We start from the raw sequence: 26613 nt of genomic DNA, 5'->3' as shown, positions 1-26613 counted from the left end.
TTTGTTCATGTTCTCACATTCAAAGAGCATATCTGCTCTGTGATTGTCACATATGATGGTCTTCCCCGCCCCCAGAAAAGTGAAAAGATGAGGACGCCTCTAATTACTCCTCTACATAGTTTAACTTTACAGAAGCTGAAGTCATTGCTAACTGACATCTAAAAAGGTTTTTACAGAATTTAAAAAAAAAAATTTTTAAACTCGTCCCCTATAGGGCTGATGTCCACGGGCGGATCCGTTTTGCGGAATCTGTGCGGGTCACCTGTGCAAAAGATCCGCAAATAAAGCTGCCCATAGGGAAGCATGGGGCATCTGCAGATGAATCAAAGCATGCAGATTTGTTTTGTGGACTTTTTGGTTCGGCCGCGGATTCCGCGGGAAGAGCAGGAGTTTAAAAGAAAGACAAAAAAACCTCCACTGCACATGTGCGTCGGCCAGCGCTTCCGTACACATCCGCAGTGCAGAAAATAGAAGACCCGGACAGGTAAGCAGTGTCCTTGGCTGCCGGCAGGGTACGATTCCGCTGTAGGCTTCCGCATGTGGAATCTGACCAGCAGTGCGGTTCTTAAAGCCAAAATTAGTTACGTCACTAAGGGGAATAAAAATATACTTAAGGCAACCAAGTTCTGCGTCAAATATATTTCCAAAAAAAATGAGATCTTCAGGAGGGTTTTTCCGATTTGGAGTTAAAGGACATCACATACATAATGGGGATTTCCTTTCAACATATGGGGGAAGGGGGGGGGGGGGGGGGGAGGAGCAAGAACTACGACAGATTGTACAAGCCATTTGGCTTCAGATCATAAGATGATGTTACACCACCACTAGCATGGCAACCGCTATAAACTACCACACATAGCAGTAATACATCACTTGTGACCAAGTGCAATGCATGCAAATGGGGTGTCAGAGAATCCGTACAGGCAGCGGATAAACCTCTATGCAGACTGGAAGGCACGCTGGGGACTTTGTAGTCTGCGCCATCTCCACACAGATCCTCTGATACGGAGTTACGCCACAGCTTATACTCCAGTCACATGCCAAGCTGCAAGCACAGTGCAGATAAAATCCAACATCACAGTGTCGGCTGAGAAAGACGACTAACCGTTGGCTGAGCTACTACGCTCCACTCTGCAAATAGCAAAAAAAAACTGAGTGCAGCTCTGGATGTGACCAATTATAATGCTGCTTAAACCTGCAAAATTGAATTATGCTCAAGGGCAAAAAAAAAAAAAAGAAAAATCTAGATTATTCAGTTGCGATGATCCAGAGATCACATTAGACGCTCTTCACAGAATACTAGCAGAACGGGTAGAACTACCAGCTTACCTTCCGAAAGACATTGGCAACTGCGATTTCATGTTTGACTTAAACCATCACCCAAGGCCAAGTGAGGAGCGAGACACTTACTTGTATATTCTTTTCACAGTCTGTCTGGTGGTGAAGCATCAACTCGCTCTCCAAAAGGAACCTCTTGCCACATTTATCGCAAATCCTCATGCGGCTGTGGGTGACGTTCATGTGCTTTTCCAGATACCACCTATTATTAAAAACTCTAGGGCACTTCTTACACGGGAAGTGCTGCTTCTCATCAAATTTAGCCTTTTGCCCCAAAGCATCTTGTCCTTTCTTCTTCCGCCTCCCACCACTTCCTCGGCTCCGTGACCCTTTTGCGCCTTTCCTCAGCTTGGAGGACTCGTTTTCACTCGGCGACTTGTTCCCGTCTTCAGGGGAGTTTTCATCTTTGGCTGTCTCTGCTGAATCATCATTGTCCTTTTCTTCCTCTTCCTCCTCCTCTTCTTCCTCTTCCTCCTCTTCACGTGGTTCTTCGATGTCTTCTTCTTCGCTAGGCAAGATGTCATCATCCTCGTCCTCCAGCATGTCAAGAAAGTCGTCCTCTTCTTCTAGGCCACCTTCCTCCTCTTCATTCTCGTCATCTCCATCTTCTTCTGATCCCCGATCATCTCCGTCGGATCGGTCTAGAACAGCTACCGGGTCAGTTGGACCCCCCTTCCCCTCAGTCCCTTTAGAAACATTTAGTGTCTGGTTGTTTAAGTTGACCTCTACAATGATCTGTTCTCGGTTGTAGGACTCTTGGTTCTCAATATCCTCCTCCGAGTCAGCCCCCTCTATTTTACAGATCCGGGCCGTGTTTCTTTCCTCATCTTTGAAATACTGTTTCGGTGATGTGGCATTGGGCATATGTCCTTTACTCACACTGTCCTCCACTCGAACAGAGTAGGGATCGTTTCCCTCCCGGGCGTAAATTTTTGTCGAGGGAGCGTCCACCTCCTGTTTTATCTCCCTATAGAACTGTGGCTGCATGACAGCGCTGGGTTCATTTCTATTGTCCTCCGTGTCCAAAATTTCATTAGCCATGGACAGGTTCAACGACCTACTGTGAATGAGCTCCTGACACGAGGTCACAATTTCGTTCATCTGTAACACAGCGGCGGCATTTAACACATCCTGTACATTGCAACCGTTGACTAATAGCTTAGAAGTGTATATGAAATTAAGTATCTGTTGGAAACCTCGAGAGGTCAAGGCTTCCAAGGAAAGTTCCACCCGTTGGAGCTGCTTGTTCTGGGTGAAGAGAGAATGGAAGAATTGGCTGTAGGCAGCGAGAATGCCCTTGTGAGCGGGAAAGGTGCTTTTTTGTTGAACCAGTACAATATCCACATCGCAGAGGTCGGGTTGAAACAGACGTTGTTCGTTGAGTCTGTCCATTAAGCAGGTGAAGTGAAGGGCCACATCTTCCACTAGAGAATACTCCGTGGAGGGGTAGTCTGTCGTCTTCTCAACTATCAACTGCGGAAAGATAAAGAGAGAGAAGGCAATAAATGTAGGAAAAGTTATGAGTAAATCAAGACTACGAAGATACTAAAATATCTGTCCCGATAAGGTTCCACCTTCTGGTGTGACTATTGGACATGGTTAACGTTCTTCTCAAATTCTCATTCTTCAGCAAACAAACAAACAAACAAACATGGCTGCTTCCAGAAACCTCATCACACGATGGGTTGCATTGACTTCTTCAGCTCAACTCCACTGAAGTGAATGGTGCTGAGCTGTACTACACCATACAACCAGTGACCAGGAATGGTACACATGTTCTTCTGATGCACAACAACCCCTATAAAAGCAGGTATGGTGGAAGGAAGAATAGACTTTGATATCCCAGGATCACATGCTCTAGAGCAATGCTCCCCAACTAGTAAATCCTGACCCCCGACTATGTGGCTCACCATACGAGCCCCAAGTTATTTCACGCACTTGCTACATCCAGATCTATACTATCCCTGAAATATTGAAAATTTGGGCGATTCGATAAAGTGCATAAAATGAACTATTTTTAAAAAAAATTTTTTATCTACATGTAATATGTTAACACTTTTGACCTTAATCCCTTTTCGCAAGGGGAGAAACATGTTCACCCACCGGCAACAGGGGGTATATGGTGCAGAATTGGGAACCAAGCCCGTTTCATACATGGTGAGTGTTGGCTGTCTTGGACAGCCAACACCCGGCTGCAGCAGCCACCATCTATTGGAGATAACATTTTGCGGCTGTTAACCATTCAGATACAGCTGTCAACTCTGACAGAGAATTTAAATAGCTGGACAGAGGGAGGGAATTCTCCGTCTCCTGAACATCCTTCCCCCTGCAAGGAGATAGCAATGTTCCTGCGGAAATACAATATACTGCAATACTGAAGTGTTGCAGTACATTGTATAAAACCTATGAATTCTATGAGAACAAAAAAAAACACCTGCAGAGTGTGTGGATATACAAATATACATCCCTATAAAGCAACATGCACCTAAAATAAGTAAGGAAATATTTTTATCAACCATAGCATTAAAGATATTAAAAATGACATATACCCAATAAGGGCTAAATCACAGGTACCATAAATAATACATGGAGCTGCTGCCTGAACTGGTACACTAGTAAAGTACAATGAATAAACCTAAGCCACAGACAGCGCTTCTTTCTACATGCTTTTTAGAAGAAAAAAAAATTCTGTAGTTAGGGCTTTATTTTCAGGGTGGGGCTTATAATTCAAGCCACTCCTGCCCCCCCCCCCCCCAAATGCCATGCTGCTCGTGTGAAGGAGGCCTACGTTTCATCTCCCCTCATGGATCATACCTATGAGGAGAGATGAAATTACGTACATGGGGCCCCCCGGATTTAGCTGTGGACCTTACGCCGGCTTCTGTGCACGCGCCCATCGCCAAAATGGCGGACACATGCGCAAAAGCCGCAGATTGCCGGGGTAAATTAAAATCTCCCTGCTACTGGCTACTAAATGTAGCCGAGAGCCTGGAGATTTCATGGTGGGGGCCACAGTCACTGGTCACATGACCGCTGCTATCCAATGGATAACGGCAAGCACGTAAAAGTAAAAAAAAAACAAAAAACAAACAAACAAAAAGTAGTTTCATCTCTTATCGTGTATTCGATCGATGAGGGGAGGTGAAATTACCTACCTAAGGCCTCTGGCGACGTTCCCCCTACGGGATCTTTATCCGTGGACCTTTCCCTAACTTTGGTGCATGTGCACGTCGGCAAAATGGCAGACACAAGCACAGAAGCTTGGGAGGGCCCAAGAAGTTTAAAATCTCCTTGATCCTGACTACTAAAGTTAGTCAAGAGACTAGAGCAGTGAGCGAGGGATGCGGTGAGCAGTCCCCGGTCACGTGATCACCGTCATCCAATAGATAGTGTCGATCACATAAGAGTTAAAAAACAGTTGAAGCTTGATGCTCCTTTCGGCAAAATACTCCTGACACCCCTAAATACATTAAAGGGTGTAGTTTTTATAATGTGGTCATTTGTGGGGGATATCCATCATTCTGACACCTATGAGCCTCTGCAATCTTGGTTTGGTGTAGAATACAAAGTGTTCCGCAAAAAGTTGATAAGTAATGTTAAAATTGTACGCCTCCTAAATGGTTAAAAAAAAAATTAAAAAAATTTTCAAATGTGCGTCTAGAAGTAAACAGATGGAAATGTGTCTTATCAAAAAAGTTTTACAATGAGTTTGCACATATTTGAGATATTACAGTTGAAAAGGTGATAAAACAATCTTTTCAAAGCTTTCCTAATTTTGGGACTTTTAATAAGTACACACAAATTCTAAAATCAGACTATTTTCACCACCTAAAGGAAGTACAACATGTGGCGAAAAAAAACAGTCAGAATCACTTGGATGTGCAAAACCTTTACGGAGTTATTCTATGTTAAAGTGACACGTCAGATTTCCAAAATTCAGGTCCGTTACTAAGGGGTTAAACGTCTCAAAATAAACAGACAACCAATATAATATATATAAAATTTTTACCTACAAACTGCACTTTTTTTTGCTCAATCCCACTATGAACGGAGCCAAGCTGCAAGACCGTTATAACCCATGCACTAGACGATCACCACTTTTTTCTGGATGAGAGGCACATCACTTAAACGAAAGGGTTCGCTGATTTATTAGTTGCCAATACTGTAAATCCATACGGCTCTACGACTTAAGGAATCTCTGGGAGCCAGAAGTACTCAGGAGTTGAAAAGAACAGTTGAGAGGAAACAAACTTCCCTGCAGCAGTTGTAACAGGCACTATTGTCACACACCTACCCCTGGACTCTGTCAACGGGAAGACCACCGAGCCTGTTCCAGTAAAACAATGGCCATCGGCAGATTCCCCTATAGTTTTCATGCACATAATAAAGTGATAAACAATGCCCATGTTCCGCTGAAGCTGTCAGGGTGGTAAGCTACAGAGGATTTCTATGTGACAGATGGTGCCAGGGTGGTAAGCTGTAGAGGATTTCTATGTGACAGATGGTGCCAGGGTGGTAAGCTGTAGGGGATTTCTATGTGACAGATGGTGCCAGGGTGGTAAGCTGTAGGGGATTTCTATGTGACACATGGTGCCAGGGTGGTAAGCTACAGAGGATTTCTATGTGACACATGGTGCCAGGGTGGTAAGCTACAGAGGATTTCTATGTGAAAGATGGTGCCAGAAGCTACAGAGGATTTCTATGTGACAGATGGTGCCAGGGTGGTAAGCTACAGAGGATTTCTATGTGACAGATGGTGCCAGGGTGGTAAGCTGTAGGGGATTTCTCTGTGGCTGCTACCCAACACCCATATTACCAGGGATTCTTTCCACTTATAAAGGAAATAAGGCTTGAAATGTTCCGCAATTCCCACAATTAATACAATATCATGGTACCTGTACAAACATGCCAATGGACATCAAATAAAACACAGTCAAACTTGAAACCAATGAAACTGGAGGCAATTTCCATAGGAATCAGTGTAAATCCAATTAATTAGTTCTAGACATTCCTAAAAACACAGCAAGCCACAATAGAGAATAAGTATGGATTTTAATACCAAACAACTACAATAAATATATAAACGACTACTGTAAAGAAGAAACGAACATTTAGCATGTTATAGAACATGTTACTGTGCTTTATCAGTGCTGTTACATAGGACTGCGGGTCACATCTATTACATCATCTGTCCTCAGCATTATCACTGTGTGTTATCTGTGGTGTTACATAGGACTGCAGGTGACATTATCTGTCCTTGGCGTTATCACTGTTACATAGGACTGCAGGTGACATCACCGTCATCTGGGTAAACATGGCCACTTACATTACACTATTGTACTGTTTTACTAGCGCCCACAGCGATGCTTGAGAAGGGTGGGGAGCGTTTCAGCATCAGGAGGAGGAGATGCTGAGCAGGAGATCACGTGGCCCGCGTCAGCAACGTGGGGCGGCGGCCGCCAATGAAGCTGGAAGCAGCCAGCGAAACTAGAGGCGAAATTCTGGCTTAAAAGAAAAAAAAAAAATCATTGAAACTGGAAACTAGAAGACAATGAAAGTAGAGGTCTGACTGTAAATCTGCACTGCAATTTGTTTTTTTTTGTTTTTTTTTTTATCTTGCAGGCATTTAAAAAAAATCTATAGCCATGCTGCATACGACTAGGCTGTAATCACATGGGGCTGTTTGCCATGAGAGCTCAGTTTGTCTTAGAATCAGACGGAACTTCCATTAGGAGGAAAAAAAATAAAAAAAAAATTTAAAAAAAATACGGTAGATAAAATGGCCCATGTGAATCCAGACTAATGCAAATGCCATAAAGTGTAGCGTCTCTATAGACAGACAGCGACCTGAGCCGACGGTCAGGCATAGCAGGTAGAACCCCAAATAATGGAGTCTACCTGCAGACAACCCGCCGCCGGATTAAGATTTGTGCATTTACTTAATAGTGTCAAGGCAGAAAAAAAAAAAAGACTAGCGAGAAAAAGTGATCATTTTTCTAACTAGAAATGAGAGGACAGATTTGCTGAACTTGTAGATTCTAGTTTTGCAAATCATGAAAAATAAAAATGGAAATCCGAGCGCACGAGATACAGATTCGGAAACCGACTTATTAAGAGCTTTAACCTGGTACTTGCCATATGCTATAAAGCCGCTCTCCCACGTCTGAAACCGCATTGTGAGCACCTGGCGCGATGCTGCCGCCGGCCCCACTGAAGACACAAGCGGGAAAGCACTCACAATATAGACCGTGCCACAACTTGTTTCCTGCATCGCGGTGCCATGCGGGGGGAACATCACTCATGTGTACGACCCCATTCGAAAGAATGGGGTTTATATTTGTGCGTCCGGCAACACACGAATCTCGCGTGATTTTTTTTCTTCTTTACTATTGTTACTGGTTTTCATGTGTAGGTACAGTGATGCAACGTGTTTTTCTCGCATAGAAAAATCACAAGATTCCGAGTGCAATAATGGTCCTCGTGTCTTGTACCGATATGGCACTCGCCCGTGTCTGGTATTTAAGAGGAACCCAATGTTCGGCAATTTGAGACCGCCGAGTGACGTTCCAGATTTTGAGCTTTTCAGCTGAAAAACGAGAACCAGATTAATAACTTCTGCAATTTGTAACATCAGAACACGGTAGAATTTCTAGGAAAATCATTCTGAAGGCACCTGATCTCCAATAACAGCATGAAGGAATATACTACCAACTACACACTAAAGATGCCCCGAATGTACCCACAAAAGGCCCGGGTGCCTCCTACACAATTCTATCATCCTCCACCTCATCACGGACCTGCTTACTGCCTGCACTGTAAGGCTGGGTTCCCACGGGAAATCTCGTCCACACGCTGCGGAGAAGCTGTTGCAGCCAAGCTGCGATGAAACTGACATGCCGTGCAGAATTCAAAGCTGCGGCATGTCAATTTTATCGCCGTCTCCACTGCGGCCATCCATATCTCCTCTCTACGGGGAAAGATGGTCGCAGCGGAGTGCAGGTGACGAAGCCGCTTCAAAACCCGCGCCAAACGGCATGGGTTTTAAAGCTGCATTTCTGCCACGGAAATCTCACGGTATTTCCATGAGGTCTCACTGCGGTCATTCTGCGAGATTTACGCCCCATGTGACCGCAGACTAAAAGGTTTTTGGCCCCCTGGCAGCCAGAAACTAATTGAGCAGGCATTTGAGTTTCGCAGAGGTTTGGTCCTCAGGGTGCGGATCACATCAGCGAGTAAGAGCTGATCCACACAGAGCAGTGTTATCATAACCAGGGAACGACCCCTGTGTAGGACAATAGAGGAGGAAGCCATAGAAGCTTCATTTCACATCCTCCAGAAGTAAGGCAGCTCCTGCTGAGCCTGGCCCTGAGTCAGAGGAGATAACTGTAGATTGAGGTCATAGACATGAAACGGAAGCTGCCTATCTAATGGCTTCTTACAGACATTTTTTTGCCATGTACAAATCAGGCCTCGTACAACGAGCACCATAAAACAGTTGACTATTTGAGAATTAAGGAATAGGACCTATGATGGCCAGCATCTGCAAAAGCAGAAGAAATGGACCAAAAACTCATCTACAGCCCTCAGAACTACCACACAAGATTCCGTAGACTACCGGAGAGATTTTTACGTTCCGAATATGAATAAGGAATACTTAAAAGAGCAATTAAAGGGAAGGTTGGGGGTGCACTTACTAAACAATCCTCGATCTTTAGGTATAGGAACATTTCAGGTGCGCCAATGGGGTTCCGGTCAAGGCTCCTTCCAAATAGTCAGGTTCATCACGGAATGAGCCCTCCTGAGTAATGCTGCGTTTAGACTGAACGATGATTCTTCAAACGAGCAAAACTGAACGATCATCGCTTTGTTTAAGGTCATCGTTCAGTTTCAGCAGGCATAAAGATCAGTGTCGGCTCGTTTAGTTAGGCAAACGAGAGCAGTGTGTACAAGGAGCATTACAGCCTGGATTAGACCTCATTCACACGGTCATAAATACGCTCCATATTACATGTATGATACAGAGCGAATAGAGCCCGTTGATTTAGAGGTTTTATTCAAGTGTATTTTTCATGTGACTTTCAGCCACGTAAAAAGAAACCCTGCATCTCCCACGCTGGTCCTTACTACGGACTGAAATAGCCCACTGATGTCGATGGGTGAATATGAATGATACATATCTGCTCATGTAATTATAGGCCGCGCTGTGTTTTTTTTTTTTTTCTGTGCATGTAAATATGCAATATTACGTGCACAAATTGGGGCCATGTACACAAAATATGCAGCATTTCGGTCCATGAAATACATTAATATTTCACAGACCAAAATCTGAACACGACCATGTGAATCAGAAAGACTTACCCTCATTTTCTAGTCTTCATTGAGGGCACCATAAGGTAGTTATAATCACATGCATTACAGTGATATATTTGTTGCATGTATCCGTGCAGTAGTTTTGGAGAAACTTGCATTTTATTAGTAGCAGCCAGACACAGACGTAGTCCTGGATATTCATGAGCTCTAGGCTAGCCACATCCACCCCGCCCTCCAGCCAATGATTGGCAGCTCTCTGTGTACTGTAATAGGCAGACAGCTGTCAATCCATGGCAACCCATAGGGTGAGTGTATCTAGCCTACATCTCATGAATGTCAGGGACTACTTTAAAGTAGTCTTCTATGTATATCTCGCTACTGATAGAAGGATATTTTCTCCCAAACTATTGCACAGATCCCCAAAGCAGACATCAGTGTGACTATCTAGCTTATACTGCCCTCCAGGATGGGTGCAAAAGATGGTCACATGGTCCCTTTAAAGAGGTTGATGTCATTTTCAGGGGGAGAAGCGACCCCCGCAGTGACGGGAAAGCAGGACATGGGAGTTCTGTTCTACAGATCGGTGGGGAAAGAGGAAGTCTCAGCGGTGAAGCCCCCAGCAATCAGCATATTATTCCCTATCCTGTGGATAGGGGATAACTTGTTATTCAGGTACAGCCCCATCAAGCCTATACTTCAGAGCTGCACTCACTATTCTGCTAGAGCACAGGTGTCAAACACAAGGCCCGCGGGCTGAATCCGGCCCACCACCTCATTTTCTGTGGCCCGCCAGCTGTGCACAAAGTTCCCTCACTCCTCCGTGCTGCTGTTAGTAGGCGATCTTCTATCGGCTTATTCTGTCTCAGTAGAGCAGACAGTAATAGAGGAGTGCCGATAGCACACTGTAACGGCCGCGGAGGAGGGAAGAAGACTGCAGAGAACATGATCTCTGCAGCGAGGAGAGCAGCGCTGAGGAGCAGCTGCAGGGTGGGAGCCTGTCAGTGCTGAACTCCTCTCACCGGCCCTACCTCTGTTCATGGCTGCAGGCCTGGGGAGACATCAGGGGCCCAAGTATGCAGGAGGGCCCCAAGAAGAGAGCAGCCGGTATACCTGCCAGTGGGACCACATTGGATGCAGGCAAGTATAAAAATGCAGAAGTGTCATATATATATAAGTGTGTGCCACTGGCCACTATGGAGGGGCCTTCTTACCAATCGAGCAAACTATGGGGTTTACTTTTACTATACAATCTTACAATTACAATGGGCCCTTTGAAGGCAGCCATAAGGCTGAAGTGGCCCTCGGTGAAAATGATTTAGACACCCCTGTGCCAGATAAATAACTGCATACATTTGTTACTTATCCTGTACTTCAGAGCTGCACTCACTATTCTGCTAGACTAGAGAAATCACTACACACATTTGTTACTTACCCTGTACTCCAGAGCTGCATTTACAATTCTGCCTAAGGCTACATTCACACAAACACGTTTGCGCATGAAAAATTCGTGTGAGCAATATGTAGAAAATAGAACCCACTGACTTCAATGGGTTGAATCACGCGTGCGTATTTACGTGCACTAGAGCCCCATTGTTCTCTACGGGCGGCAAACATCAGCCATGTTGAACTTGTGGCGACTGCAGATGTTGGGTGCTCACGTGAACGGTCTGATAAGAAACAGGGCTAAGAACTTTATTTTAAACTATGTAATAAAGAAACCCTTGGGTATTCTTTATTTGCGGTCACTTTACATACCCCTCCATAGGCGGCGGCTTTATTAGTCGTATGATTTAATGTGTGCATCACATACAGTTCACAGATTTCATTTCGCTATTAAACAAGCCATTTGCTTTTATTACCGCAGAGAACAAAGCTCCCCCCTCCAACACTCCATCTCCCCGCACCGCTCTAATTAGACACCTCGGTCATCAGGTCACCAGTGGAAGAGAAGAGCATTCATCACAAGTTACACTAGAGGACGGCGGTTCATGGAGAACAGAAGGGAGGGACTGACGGCTCCGCAGACCCGGCACAATCATCCTGCAGACGAGGCAACATAGAAACCATCCAAAGAAAGGAAATGACAGCGCAAGGAGAGCCCACGGGATGGAAAGGTTTAGTAAAGGAGGGGACGAACACACTGCACCGAGCCCCCAGACCGTGAGGTCACTGAATGAAACCCCTAAAGAGGGTCCTTTAAACTAACAAAGTGACTCAGTCCGGCCTCAAATAGACATCTCTCACTAAAGCGAGTAGGTCGACAAATAAGCGTTTAGTAGGCAAATCTACCCCTCATTGTTAAGAAGAGATCTTGACCTTATTATGTGCTGATCCTGAGTTACATCTTGTATTATACTCCAGAGCTGCACTCACTATTCTGCTGGTGGAGTCACTGTGTACATACATTACATTACTTATCCTGTACTGATCCGGAGTGACATCCTGGATTATACTCCAGAGCTGCACTCACTATTCTGCTGGTGGAGTCACTGTGTACATACATTACTTAGCCTGTACTGATCCTGAGTTACATCCTGTATTGATCCTGAGTTACATCCTGTATTATACTCCAGAGCTGCACTCACTATTCTGCTGGTGGAGTCACTGTATACATACATTACTTATCCTGTACTGATCCTGAGTTACATCCTGTATTATACTCCAGAGCTGCACTCCCTATTCTGCTGCTGGAGTCACTGTGTACATACCTTACTGATCCTGTACTGATCCTGAGTTACATCCTGTATTATACTCCAGAGCTGTACTCACTATTCTGCTGGTGGAGTCACTGTGTACATACATTACTTATCCTGTACTGATCCTGAGTGACATCCTGCATTATACTCCAGAGCTGCACTCACTGCTTGCCTTTATACCTATGCCAGACCTTAAGCCCTGCTATCCTCTATGGATGTCCATCAGGCCCTTCGTTGTGACACTGTCCAGCTCTGTATAACCTGGCGCTGGGATATTAGTCCGGCGGAGGGAGGCGCGGAGGTGCAGTGAAATCCCCCCTTTTTTTTGCAGTGGTGTTTAATCAATCAGAAACATTCCTTGCTGAAGTCCTTGACCGAGGGGTCATTCCGCATTACTGCTCCCGCGTTATATAACCTGCAGGAAGCTCTTTTCCAGTGATCAGAGAGATATGAACACTGCAGACGGGCAAACGCCGAACCAGAGAAGAGTCCGGAAAATACCCATCTTCTGTACTAAAACAAGAAAGTCATCAATTCACTGACAAATGTACTTGTTTAATAGGCATTTAGTACAAGGAAACTTTACAGCCAATCAGAATCTTCAGCAACAGCTGCATCTTAGTGTTGCTCCATTTTCATACTGCTGGAATAGACCATAATACACCACTGGCTAAAGCTAACGCACTACCCCACCCCCATGCTCTACACTACAGCTCTGCTTCCTTAGGGTACAGCTTCGATAAGAGACTGGATTGCCCTTGAGTCTTAGGTCATTATGTCATTAAAATTAAGTGACAACATTTTTAAAGGCTGGCATGAGATTTAAAAAAAACAAAACAAAAAAAACACATTCACCTGTTTTCGGCCCGCCCAGGCCCAGTTAAATGACTCCTGCTGCCCGATACCTTCAGATGACCACTGCAGCCAATCAGAGGCAGCAGCTTCACCATTCCACTGCAGCCCAGGATGTTGGCTCTGATGGCAGGAGTACGGACAGTGATGCCGTGGCCGTTGTGGTCACCTCGCTTCCGTTGGCGGCGCAGCAGAAACCACTCAATTGCATCCCAGGTGGCTGAGGCCAGGAGAGAATGCTCTTTTTTATTTCATCTCATGCGCAGCCTTTAAAAAATTTTAAGGTTTAGGTCCCCTTTACACAAGCGTATGCCTGAACGCTACACATCTATGGAACAGGCTATGCGGTTTTCGCACGCATCAGCATATTTAACTGTACTTTTTGCAACTGCATGCCATGCTCGTTCGCACGTGGCAAAACAAAACGGGAAAAAAAAAAAGTGCATCCATTGAAATCGCCAATTAAGACTAATGAGTTCTTTTTCCTACACAATTACGCAGTGTTTCATGCATCTCCTAGTGTATTTTGTGTGCATCTGCACATCCCCATTGACTTCTATGGAACCCCGGGTGCAGGAAAATAGAGCATGTCGCTTTTTTTGTGTGACCGAAATGCGCTGGTAAAATACGCTCAATGGGTAGTTTTCTCTGTATATTGCGTGCGCAAATCCACCCGTGTGAAGGGGCCTTAACGACAACTTCTTTAAATGCTCTGTGTAAAAGGACTCTAGGGTAATTTGAGAGCAACCCCGTCTCCTGGGAGGCTCACGCTGCTGTGTCCCTGTTTTACAATGCAAATGGGAATCTGACAGTTCAATCCAAGCCGAGCCTCAGAGCGCTGCTGTGGATTTTCATGCGGATCAGTCTGTGGACTTAGCAAGCCAATAGATTTTGCGCAGAAACCACGCCAAGACGTAACATGTTACGTTTATTCTGCAGTGCGGATTTCATACTCCTTGTGCAAAAAAATATCTCAGCCGTATGAACTGTTGTGCGAATCTGCATGGCCTTCTACAGAGCGCTAGAATGTTGCAAAATTTACGCCATGCAAACAAAGGCTTAGGCCTCATGTCCACGGGCGGGTTGGATTTGTGGAACCCAAGCGGAAGAACCGCAAATCAAACTGCCCATAGCGAATCATGGGCGCCCACAAAATAATTTAAGCATGCAGATTTGTCTTGTGGACCTTTGGGTCCGGAAAACAAAATCACAGCTTCTCCATTTTTCTGCGGATTCCGCAATGATGGATTACATTGTAGTCAATGGAAGGCGTCCGAAATGCCGTGGATCCTGCAAGAAACCAGGAGTTTGTTAAAGAAAAACTCCTACTGTGCATATGCGCCAGAACACATCCGCCGTGCAGAAGAAAGATGATCCGTCTGGGACGCAGAAGTCCCGCAACAGATAAAATAATGTCCTCAGCTGCGGGCAGGGTGGGATACTGCTGCGGGCTCCTGCCCACAGAATACAACCCGCCCATGGACATGAGACCTTAAAGGAGTTGTCCAGCTGTAAACTATTGCTGGTCTATCGGCAGGATAGGTCTTCAATAGTAGATTGACAGGGGTCCGTTGCCAGGGAGCCAATGAGCTGTTCACTGGGTCGATTACTATAGAAAGCAGTCAGCTCCATTTTCACTGCAGTGGCCAGGTTTGGTATTGCAGCCCCAGCTTGCACTCAAGGGAATGAGAACTTGGGACTGCAATACCAAGTCTGGCCAATGCAGTCGGAATGTAGCTGTCCGTTTCTTCCTGCAGAAATCAGCTCTGTGCCTAAATAAAATGGGTTCTCGGCTGTTAGTGACAGTTGAGAACCCAGAGGAGAAGTGAGAAGTGTTTTTTAAACCGCTTCAGCCTACTCCTTTCCCAGTTACGTAGTGCTCACTAAGTGCTATGTAATAAAGAGTGAAAGTAGAACTGTTTCTCCCACTATGCGACACGGCAACCACATGACTGCCAGGATCCCCTGGCACAGCAGAGCTGCAAGGTCCTAGCAGACTCTGATCAGTTCTGTTCGTTGTCACTTCAGCCTCTGGCACATGGGCGGAAATTTCACAGCACGATTTCCTGCAGAATTTCTGCACGTGCCTGCTGTCATAGAATTGCATTAGATAATGCAATCCTATGCAGACAGCCGCAATTTGACTGAAAGAAAACTCGCGCGGTAAACAAACCGCAGCAGAGGCCCGCACAGAAAAGTCACAGCTGACGTGACAGCTCTGCTCATGTGCAGCAGCCGGTACATAGAGCGGAGGAGACGGTGGAACAGGTGAGCCGCGGTGGTCACTGCAGGGGCATGGCGCGCATCCCGCTGCAGTGGGATCCGACCTGGCCGTCTGCAGGAGGCCTAGAGGGGGATGTTTTCACCTGTAACTGGGGCTCCTATGGATGCCGCAGTTACAACAATGTAAAAAAGTGTCAGCTAAAAGAAAAGAAAAAAAACAAACAAACACTATGAATGACCCCCATGACGTCATATAGGTTTAAAAAAAAAAAAAAAAAAAAAAAAAAAAAATAAAAAGGATCTTCACGTTTGTAATGAACCACATAAAAAACACAAATTAGAAGCACTCCAAAATGATATCATTAATAAAATACAACTTGTCCCACAAAAAACACAAGCCGTCATACAGCCGTCAAAAAAAGTGATGGCTCCCAGAATGTGACCAAAAAAATTAAGTTAGGGCTTTCATTTTTTTTTTTTTGATAACTATGTGGGATCAGCACGGGGGTCCACGCTAACCACGGCAACCAGTCTGATTTTAGCCTCCAAAGGTTCACAAATGAAAAGCACAATTCTGATGCGTTGCTACGGGCAACAAGAACACTGCTTTATTTTCATAGATTTGCTAAAAGCAGCAAAGAGCTTTTCTGATAGAACACACAAGTCTATAGACTCCCAATATCGAAAAAAGAACAGCAGCAGAAATAGAAACAGGCTGCAGCATGTGTGATCCCAAGGAACCTTATTACGGTCTTGTAAACCTCTTTAAGGACTCCAGTCCACGGATAGATATTTGCTGTGGAATCCGTGGCGGGCGTCCGCACCGCAGATCCGCAGCACATAGCATGCCATGGGAAATCTATTCTTCCTGCACACTTGCAGGAACCAATTGTGGTTTCCACAAGCGTAGAGGAAAAAAAAAAAAAAATCGTAGAATGCTTTATTTTTTTCGCGGATTCCATGTGGACGGCTTCCATTGAAGGCAATGAAAGAGTCCAGCCTGCGGCCCTACCACAATCACAATGCTGGAGATAACCAAGCGCTTGTACTCTGCCATTTCTGTCAGCTCCATTGAAATTAAATAGAAGTTGGCGTGCACAATCAGGCGCTGCTCCATTCCATCCACAACCGGCCAGACTCCTCACCATCCAATATTGGTAATAAAGTGGGTATACCAAAAACAACTTGACTCCTTCACCACGATTACTCACCATCACCTGTCTGTTAGGTGCAGTATGGCGCCAAATCTACAGTCAGCTGCTACTTGCCCACCCAGTGTAGAATACCTGCTAAGCATAAAGCCAGCCATAGACGCGATTTCCCCACTAACAGCCAAACACGTATGTTACATCTACGGGGACAGGAAGAAGTGGCGTACAGACATGATTAAACACAAGTGCACCGGGTGTAATGAATGCCATTTCTAGTTTTTCTCCCACGATATGAATTTGCCATTCATGTCTGCAGAGGTTGTCCGACCCGCAGCCCATACGTAATTACCACTGTTTATGGGCTGTGGGAACCCACGTCATCGCCAAGCGTACTGGGAGCCGGGATAGAGGGAAACTCAGAGTTGGGTTTACAGAAGTACAATTCACAGTTCATGCAATGGAGGTTGAAACTGACTGAGTTAGCAGTCTAATGAGGAATTTATCACCACTGCTCTATAGACTGGGTTCTGGCGATACGTTAAATGCTAGATGTTGGAAATATCGTTTGTCAGGAAAATTACCTGTTTCTGGTTTTGTTAAAAACAAAAATTGTCTCGATACAAATTGATAATATGAAAGCTTCCAGGCGGGAAAACCAATTAAATGCTGAGAGAAGGTTTTAGCGCCCATAGAAACCAATCAGATCCCTCCTTTCATTTTTTTAGGAAAGCAAGCAAAATAATTATTTGTCCGGTTGCTATGGGTAACTGATCCATTTTCTGTAGTTTTATGAATGAGGCTTAATTAAAATAGGGAGAAAAAAAAAAAAGCACAGGAGCAGTATGGATGCCGGAGAACGTCTACTTACCGTATATTCCGGCGTATAAGACAACCCCCCAACTGTCGCCTTATACACCTGGAATATGGTGTGAAAAAAAACAAAACAAAAGCAGTACTCACCTCCCCCGGCGTTCTGTGGCGCTGCTGCTGCAGGCTGTCGCTCCCTCCTTGTCCCCGACAGAGCATTGCTTTCTGGATGCGGGGCTTGAAATCCCCGCCTCCAGAAAGCTAACGCTGTGATTGGCTGACGGCGAGCAAGTTAGCCAAACAGCCATTCAATTACATCATTGAATGGCTGTGATTTGCTAACTCAAGCAGCGTCAGCCAATCACAGCCATTTAATGATGTCATTGTGTTTATTCTTCTTGTAGGAAAAAAAAAAATGTGGTGGCTCAGTTGTTAGCATTGCTGCCTTGCAGTGCTGGAGTTAGATGTTCAAATCTGACCAAAGGTAACGGCTAATATGGAGTTTTTCAAAGTTGATGTCCTTGATGACATTTGATCATAGGACCAAGCCACCATCACTGAAGAGACGACGCCACCAGAAAATGGTGGAGATGAGCGAGCGTACTCGTTAAGGGAAGTTACTCAAGCATCGCCATTTTTGAGTACATGCCTGCTTGTCCGAAAAGATTCAGGGGGCCGGCGGGGGAGATCTCTCCCCCCCCCCTTCCTGCTCACTCACGCAACTCACCGCTCACCCCCCAAATTTTTTCAAACGAGCAGGCATGTAATTTGCCTTAACGAGTACGCTCGTTCATCTCTAGTTTTAACCCCTTAATGACGCCGCCTGTGGCATTTGTGTGAATTTTTTTTAATTCTATCGTCTGTACATGACTATGGAGCAGCCATCTTGCCTGACAGAAGGGTTAACAGCATTCAGATCAGATGCTTTACAGCAGCCTCACAGACCATAGACACAATGGAAAGCATGGGACCCATTGATTTCTACAGGAAAGTGTTGTGGGCATGATCTGTGCAGGGAGGGGGGAGGAGGTGAGCTGTGACCATCACCTATTGTGAAAGATGGATCCTGCGTTACATATACAGAAGTGTTACCCGTTTTTGTAATCATGCCGGTTATTACAACGAGATAACTGTTGACAGAAGAAGTGTCAGACTATTAGTTCACATGCTGTGGTCATTTTGACCGGTAATATACCAGAGGGGACGCCATAGAGCAGATGGAGCCCGTTATAGTGAAAGGAGTCCATATGGTACAGTCGCCTCCAGCACAAAGCCAGATTTTTAGTATTTCCGTTTTTTTCAGGTGTTTAACTCGTAGGATTGCGCCCAACAAGGGCATGATCACGCACCGGTGTGAACACCGCAGGTTTTTAGGATTTTTTAAAATATAGATTGTAACATTAACAATTAGTCCGGCTTCACACGGGCGAGATGTGTGCGGTGCGAGACACACAAATATGAACCCAAGGGCGTAACTAAAGGTAATGCGGATGCACCCGGGCCCAGGAGCCTTAGGGGGCCCATAAGGCCTCTCCTCTCCATATTGGGACCCAGTACTATGAATAAAGCATTACAGTTGGGGGCCCCATTGTAAAGTTTGCATTGGGGCCCAGGAGCTTCAAGTTACGCCTCTGTATGAGCCCCATTCTTTGGAATATTCTTAAAAATATGTTTAACATAAAAACCTGGATTGAAGTTGTATTTCCATGGTAGTGTGATACAAGCCCAAGAAGCTCAGACCGATATCACGCTTGCAAATATGCATTTTTTTCCCTGCGAATGCGATGCATTTTGCTAGAAAGGAAAATAGAAAAAAAATGAATAATCACATTTGCATGGAAAAAAAAAATAATGAAATAATGGTCAATAACGCACCCCAAGAAAAGCAGGACAGGCGGCACTCTCCGCTATTGGGGTAATAATCATTAAAGGGACTATAAAACTCCAAACACACAGCGACACAATCCAACGTACGAACGTGTGATCTCACAACTCGCCATCGCCGGGCAAGGGCAGACACCTGCCATCGCACCAAACATGTCCCGGTCACCTTTATCCACAGCCGTGCCAATGCTACAGCACCCACCAGCACCCAAAGGGTTAAGCTCCCAGGAGGAACAAGCCGAGAGTCAGAGACAACTGGAGCCAAGGGCCCCAAAGAGACCCTGAACGATCACATAGTGACGGACATCTGAGCACCAAGTGTCCCCCAAAAACCATCCTACAGAACCAGCCCTGTGCAGATAGAAAGCCCCCCCCCCCAAAAGCTTGAACCTCCTCTTTTCTTGTTGCAATTACCTGCACCCCATTTTTGTCAAACTGCTCAGCACCCACATAGCCAACACGCACATCATAGCACTACTCTCTGCACTCCATACCCAAAGCCCCTATATCCAACTCACCCCCTATATAATATGCACTACCATCTGTACCCTCATACCCCAAACGCACCTATATAATATAACTACCCTCTGCACCCCCATATAATATGCACTACCCTCTGCACCTCCATAACCAACACGCCACCTGTATAATATGCACCACCATCCGTACCCCCATATCCCCAACATCCCTTATATGATATGCACTACCCTCTGCACCCCCACACTCCTGTATAACATGCACTACCATCTGCACCTCCATATCCCACACGCCCCCTACATAATACGCACGGCCCTCTGCACCCCTATACCCCACAAGCCCCCTAATATGCACTGCCCTCTGCACGCCCATACCCCACACCCCCTATATAATATGCATTACACTCTGCACCCCCAATAAACACTACCCTCTGCACTCCCATACCGAACACACCCCCTGTATAATATGCACTACCCTCTGCACCCCCCTATATTATATGCTCTACCTTCTGCACCCCCTGCACCAACACACCACCTGTATAATATGCACTGCCCCCTGCACCAACATACCCCACACGCCCCCTATATAATATGCACTGCCCCCTACACCCCCCCTATATAATATGCACTGCCCCCCATACCCCACACAACCCCTATATAATATGCATTATACGCTACACTCCCACACCCAACACCTCCCCTGTATAATATGCACTACCCTCTGCACCCCCATATCCCACATGCCCCTAACATGCACTGCCCTCTGCACCCCCTCACGCCCCCTATTTAATATGCCTGCCCTCTGCACCCCCTATATAATATGCACTACCATCTGCACCCCCATAACCCACACGCCCCTTATATGAACTACCCTCTGCACCCTCCTACCCCCTCAGGCCCCCTATACAATATGCACTGCCCTCTGCACCCTCCTACCCCCTCAGGCTCCCTATACAATATGCACTGCCCTCTGCACCCTCCTACCCCCTCAGGCCCCCTATACAATATGCACTGCCCTCTGCACCCTCCTACCCCCTCAGGCCCCCTATACAATATGCACTGCCCTCTGCACCCTCCTACCCCCTCAGGCCCCCTATACAATATGCACTGCCCTCTGCACCCTCCTACCCCCTCAGGCCCCCTATACAATATGCACTGCCCTCTGCACCCTCCTACCCCCTCAGGCCCCCTATACAATATGCACTGCCCTCTGCACCCTCCTACCCCCTCAGGCCCCCTATACAATATGCACTGCCCTCTGCACCCTCCTACCCCCTCAGGCCCCCTATACAATATGCACTGCCCTCTGCACCCTCCTACCCCCTCAGGCCCCCTATACAATATGCACTGCCCTCTGCACCCTCCTACCCCCTCAGGCCCCCTATACAATATGCACTGCCCTCTGCACCCTCCTACCCCCTCAGGCCCCCTATACAATATGCACTGCCCTCTGCACCCTCCTACCCCCTCAGGCCCCCTATACAATATGCACTGCCCTCTGCACCCTCCTACCCCCTCAGGCCCCCTATACAATATGCACTGCCCTCTGCACCCTCCTACCCCCTCAGGCCCCCTATACAATATGCACTGCCCTCTGCACCCTCCTACCCCCTCAGGCCCCCTATACAATATGCACTGCCCTCTGCACCCTCCTACCCCCTCAGGCCCCCTATACAATATGCACTGCCCTCTGCACCCTCCTACCCCCTCAGGCCCCCTATACAATATGCACTGCCCTCTGCACCCTCCTACCCCCTCAGGCCCCCTATACAATATGCACTGCCCTCTGCACCCTCCTACCCCCTCAGGCCCCCTATACAATATGCACTGCCCTCTGCACCCTCCTACCCCCTCAGGCCCCCTATACAATATACACTACCCTCTGCTACCCCATACCCAACATACCCCCTGTATAATATGCACTGCCCTCTGCACCCTCCTACCCCCTCAGGCCCCCTATACAATATGCACTGCCCTATGCACCCTCCTACCCCCTCAGGCCCCCTATACAATATGCACTGCCCTCTGCACCCTCCTACCCCCTCAGGCCCCCTATACAATATGCACTGCCCTCTGCACCCTCCTACCCCCTCAGGCCCCCTATATAATATGCACTGCCCTCTGCACCCTCCTACCCCCTCAGGCCCCCTATATAATATGCACTGCCCTCTGCACCCTCCTACCCCCTCAGGCCCCCTATATAATATGCACTGCCCTCTGCACCCTCCTACCCCCTCCGGCCCCCTATACAATATGCACCCTCCTACCCCCTCCGGCCCCCTATACAATATGCACTGCCCTCTGCACCCTCCTACCCCCTCAGGCCCCCTATATAATATGCACTGCCCTCTGCACCCTCCTACCCCCTCAGGCCCCCTATACAATATGCACTGCCCTATGCACCCTCCTACCCCCTCCGGCCCCCTATACAATATGCACTGCCCTCTGCACCCTCCTACCCCCTCAGGCCCCCTATATAATATGCACTGCCCTCTGCACCCTCCTACCCCCTCAGGCCCCCTATATAATATGCACTGCCCTCTGCTACCCCATACCCAACATACCCCCTGTATAATATGCACTGCCATCTGCACCCCTATATCCCACACTCCCCTAACATGCACTGACCTCTGCACCCCCTATACAATATGCATTACACTCTGCACCCCCTATATAATATGCATTACACTCTGCACTCCCATATAATATACACTACTTACTGCACTCCCACACCCAACACCTCCCCTGTATAATATGCACTACCATCTGCACCCCCATATCCCACATGCCCCTAACATGCACTGCCCTCTCCACCCCCTCACGCTTCCTATTTAATATGCCTGCCCTCTGCACCCCCTATATAATATGCACTGCCCCTGCACCCCCATACCCAACACGCCCCCCTGTATAATATGCACTACCATCTGCACCCCCATATCCCACACGCCCCTTATATGAACTACCCTCTGCACCCCCATACCCCACACGCCCCCGATATAATATGCACTACCCTCTGCACCTCCATAACCAACACACCACATGTATAATATGCACTACCATCTGCACCCCCATATCCCCAAACCCCTTATATAATATACAATACCCTCTCCACCCCCATATAATATGCACTACCCTCAGCACCCCCACACCTGTATAATATGCACTACCATCTGCACCTCCATATCCCACACAGCCCCTATATCATATGCACTGCCCCCTGCACTCCAATACCCCACACGCCCCCTATATAATATGCACTGCCCACTGCAACTCCTATATAATATGCACTGCCCGCTGCACACCCATACCCCCCTGTATAATAAGCACTGCCCTCTGCACCCCCAAACCCACCCTGTATAATATGCATTGCCCTCTGCACCCCCAAACCCCCCCTATATAATATGCATTACGCTCTGCACCACCATACCCCACACCCCCCATATAATATGCATTACCCTCTGCACCCCCATACCCCCTATATGATATGCATTACACTCTGCACTCCCATATCCCACACACCCCTAACATGCACTACCCTCTGCACCCCCTCACGCCCCTAACATGCACTGCCCTCTTTACCCCCTCACGCCCCCTATATAATATGCACTGCCCTCTGCACCCTTATATAATATGCACTGCCCTCTGCACCCCCATACCACACATATAATAATGCACTACTATCTGCACTGCCATATGCCACACACCCCCACAGCCCCAATATAATATGCACTGCCCTCTGCACCCTCCTACCCCCTCAGGCCCCCTATATAATATACACTACCCTCTGCTACCCCATACCCAACATACCCCCTGTATAATATGCACTACCATCTGCACCCCTATATCCCACACTCCCCTAACATGCACTGACCTCTGCACCCCCTATACAATATGCATTACACTCTGCACTCCCTATATAATATACACTACCTACTGCACTCCCATACCCAACATACCCCCTGTATAATATGCACTACCATCTGCAGCCCCATATCCCACACGCCCTCAAACATGCACTGCCCTCTGCGCCCACTATATAATATGCACTGCCCTCTGCACTCCGATACTCAACACACCCCCTGTATAATATGAACTACTAGCTGCACTGCCATATGCCACACCTCTCTAATATGCACCCCCTCACGGCCCCTATATAATATGCACTGCCCTCTGCACCCTCCTACCCCTCACGCCCCCTATATAATATACACTACCCTCTGCACCCCCATACCCAATACACTCCCTGTATAATATGCACTACCCTCTGCACCCCATATCCCACACGCCCGATATCCACTACCCTCTGCACCTCCATATCCCACACGCCCCCCTATATTATATGCACTAACCTCTGCCCCCCCATAAGCAACAAGCCACCTGAATATGCACTGTCCTCTGCACCCCCATACCCCACACCCCCCCTATATCATATACACTGCCCTCTGAACCCCCATATCCCACTTGCTCCCTATATCATATGCACTACCCTCTGCACCCCCCATACCCGCTATATAATATGCACTACCCTCTGCACCCCCCATACCCGCTATATAATATGCACTACCCTCTGCACCCCCATACCCAACACACCCCCTGTATAATATGCACTACCCTCTGCACCACCATATCCCACACGCCCCCTAACATGCACTGCCCTCTGCGCCCCCTTTATAATATGCACTGCCCTCTGCACTCCCATACCCAACACACTCCCTGTATAATATGCACTACCATCTGCACCCCATATCGCACACGACCCCTAACATGCACTGCCCTCGGCGCCCCCATACAATATGCACTGCCCTCGGTGCCCCCATACCTAACACTCCCTGTATAATATGCACTACCCTCTGCACCCCCATATCCCACACGCCCCCTATATCGTATGCACTACCCTCTGCACCCCCATATCCCACACGCCCCCTATATCATATGCACTACCCTCTGCACCGCCATATCCCACACGCCCCCTATATCATATGCACTACCCTCTGCACCCCCATATTCCACACGCCCCCTATATCGTATGCACTACCCTCTGCACCCCCATATCCCACACGCCCCCTATATCGTATGCACTACCCTCTGCACCCCCATATCCCACACGCCCCCTATATCGTATGCACTACCCTCTGCACCCCCATATCCCACACGCCCCCTATATCATATGCACTACCCTCTGCACCCCCGTATCCCACACGCCCCCTATATCGTATGCACTACCCTCTGCACCCCCATATTCCACACGCCCCCTATATCGTATGCACTACCCTCTGCACCCCCATATCCCACACGCCCCCTATATCGTATGCACTACCCTCTGCACCCCCATATCCCACACGCCCCCTATATCATATGCACTACCCTCTGCACCCCCGTATCCCACACGCCCCCTATATCGTATGCACTACCCTCTGCACCCCCATATCCCACACGCCCCCTATATCGTATGCACTACCCTCTGCACCCCCATATCCCACACGCCCCCTATATCATATGCACTACCCTCTGCACCCCCATATCCCACACGCCCCCTATATTATATGCACTACAAGGTGCACCACATACCCGTCGCTCGTCCGCACCCCTAAATTCTGCACCCCGTGTTTGCATTCATCTGCGCCCCCACTCCGTACATCTCCGAGCGGATGACATGCAGCTGCTGACCCCGGAGCAGCGGGAGGCTCGGCGGTCCCCGGCGCAGGCCGCACACACTGCAGGCTGCGGGGCTCACCTACCATTTTGCAGTGTTGTGGCCGCACAGAGAGGAGGAATGGCGCTCCCGGCGGGCTGCTCGGGGGGCTCCGTCTGCCGCCCCCCTGCTCTGCTGCTCCGGCCTCTTATTGTCCTACATGCTCTGCCGCCGCTCCGCATCCTCCGCCTGCGCCATGTTACATTCCCGGCTCTGCTGTGGGGGGGGGGGGGGGTGCTGCCCGGGGCTCACACGCCATTGGCAGACGGAGATCACGTGAGCGGGAGCTCTGACACCCCTCCCTCCCCTGTGCTTTAAAGAGACAATGTGAGGAGGAGGGGCGAGAAACGGAGGAGGAGGGGGGCGACAGCGAGGGGCAAGACGGGCTGTCGGGGGCAATACTGACAGGGGCAATAATAACAGAGAGGGGCGACAGCGAGGGGCAAGATGGCCCGGCGGGGGCAACACTGACAGGGGCAATAATAACAGAGAGGGGCGACAGCGAGGGGCAAGATGGCCCGGCGGGGGCAACACTGACAGGGGCAATAATAACAGAGAGGGGCGACAGCGAGGGGCAAGACGGGCTGGCGGGGGCAATACTGACAGGGGCAATAATAACAGAGAGGGGCGACAGCGAGGGGCAAGACGGGCTGGCGGGGGCAATACTGACAGGGGCAATAATAACAGAGAGGGGCGATAGCGAGGGGCAAGACGGGCTGGCGGGGGCAATACTGACAGGGGCAATAATAACAGAGAAGGGCGACAGCGAGGGGCAAGACGGGACGGCGGGGGCAATACTGACAGGGGCAATAATAACAGAGAGGGGCGACAGCGAGGGGCAAGACGGGCTGGTGGTGGCAATACTGACAGGGGCAATAATAACAGAGAGGGGCGACAGCAAGGGGCAAGACGGGCCGGAGGGGGCAATACTGACAGGGGCAATAATAACAGAGAGGGGCGACAGTGAGGGGCAAGACGGGCTGGCGGGGGCAATAATAACAGAGAGGGGCGACAGCGAGGGGCAAGACGGGCTGGCGGGGGCAATAATAACAGAGAGGGGCGACAGCGAGGGGCAAGACGGGCTGGCGGGGGCAATACTGACGGGCAATAATAACAGAGAGGGGCGACAGCGAGGGGCAAGACGGGCTGGCGAGGGCAATACTGACGGGCAATAATAACAGAGA

General features: G+C 48.1%; 1 protein-coding gene across 1 annotated transcript in view; it reads right to left on the bottom strand.

The window, feature by feature from the left end:
• ZBTB47 (zinc finger and BTB domain containing 47) overlaps window positions 1-25644 on the bottom strand; it is a 58517-nt gene extending 32873 nt beyond the window's left edge. Inside the window, exons 1-2 of the mRNA XM_066584811.1 lie at window positions 25476-25644; window positions 1411-2811 (exon numbers count right to left, since the gene is read on the bottom strand). Of these exons, the coding sequence (XP_066440908.1) occupies window positions 1411-2811; window positions 25476-25478 (1404 nt within the window). The 5' untranslated portion in view covers window positions 25479-25644. The remainder of the gene's footprint in view (window positions 1-1410; window positions 2812-25475) is intronic.
• Between the last annotated feature and the right edge of the window lie 969 nt (window positions 25645-26613).

This window comes from Eleutherodactylus coqui, chromosome 12, assembly GCF_035609145.1.
Source record: "Eleutherodactylus coqui strain aEleCoq1 chromosome 12, aEleCoq1.hap1, whole genome shotgun sequence".
Lineage (NCBI taxonomy): Eukaryota > Metazoa > Chordata > Amphibia > Anura > Eleutherodactylidae > Eleutherodactylus > Eleutherodactylus coqui.
The sequence above is the reverse complement of the archived record's forward strand: the minus strand, read 5'-3'. Positions and strand labels throughout refer to the sequence as shown.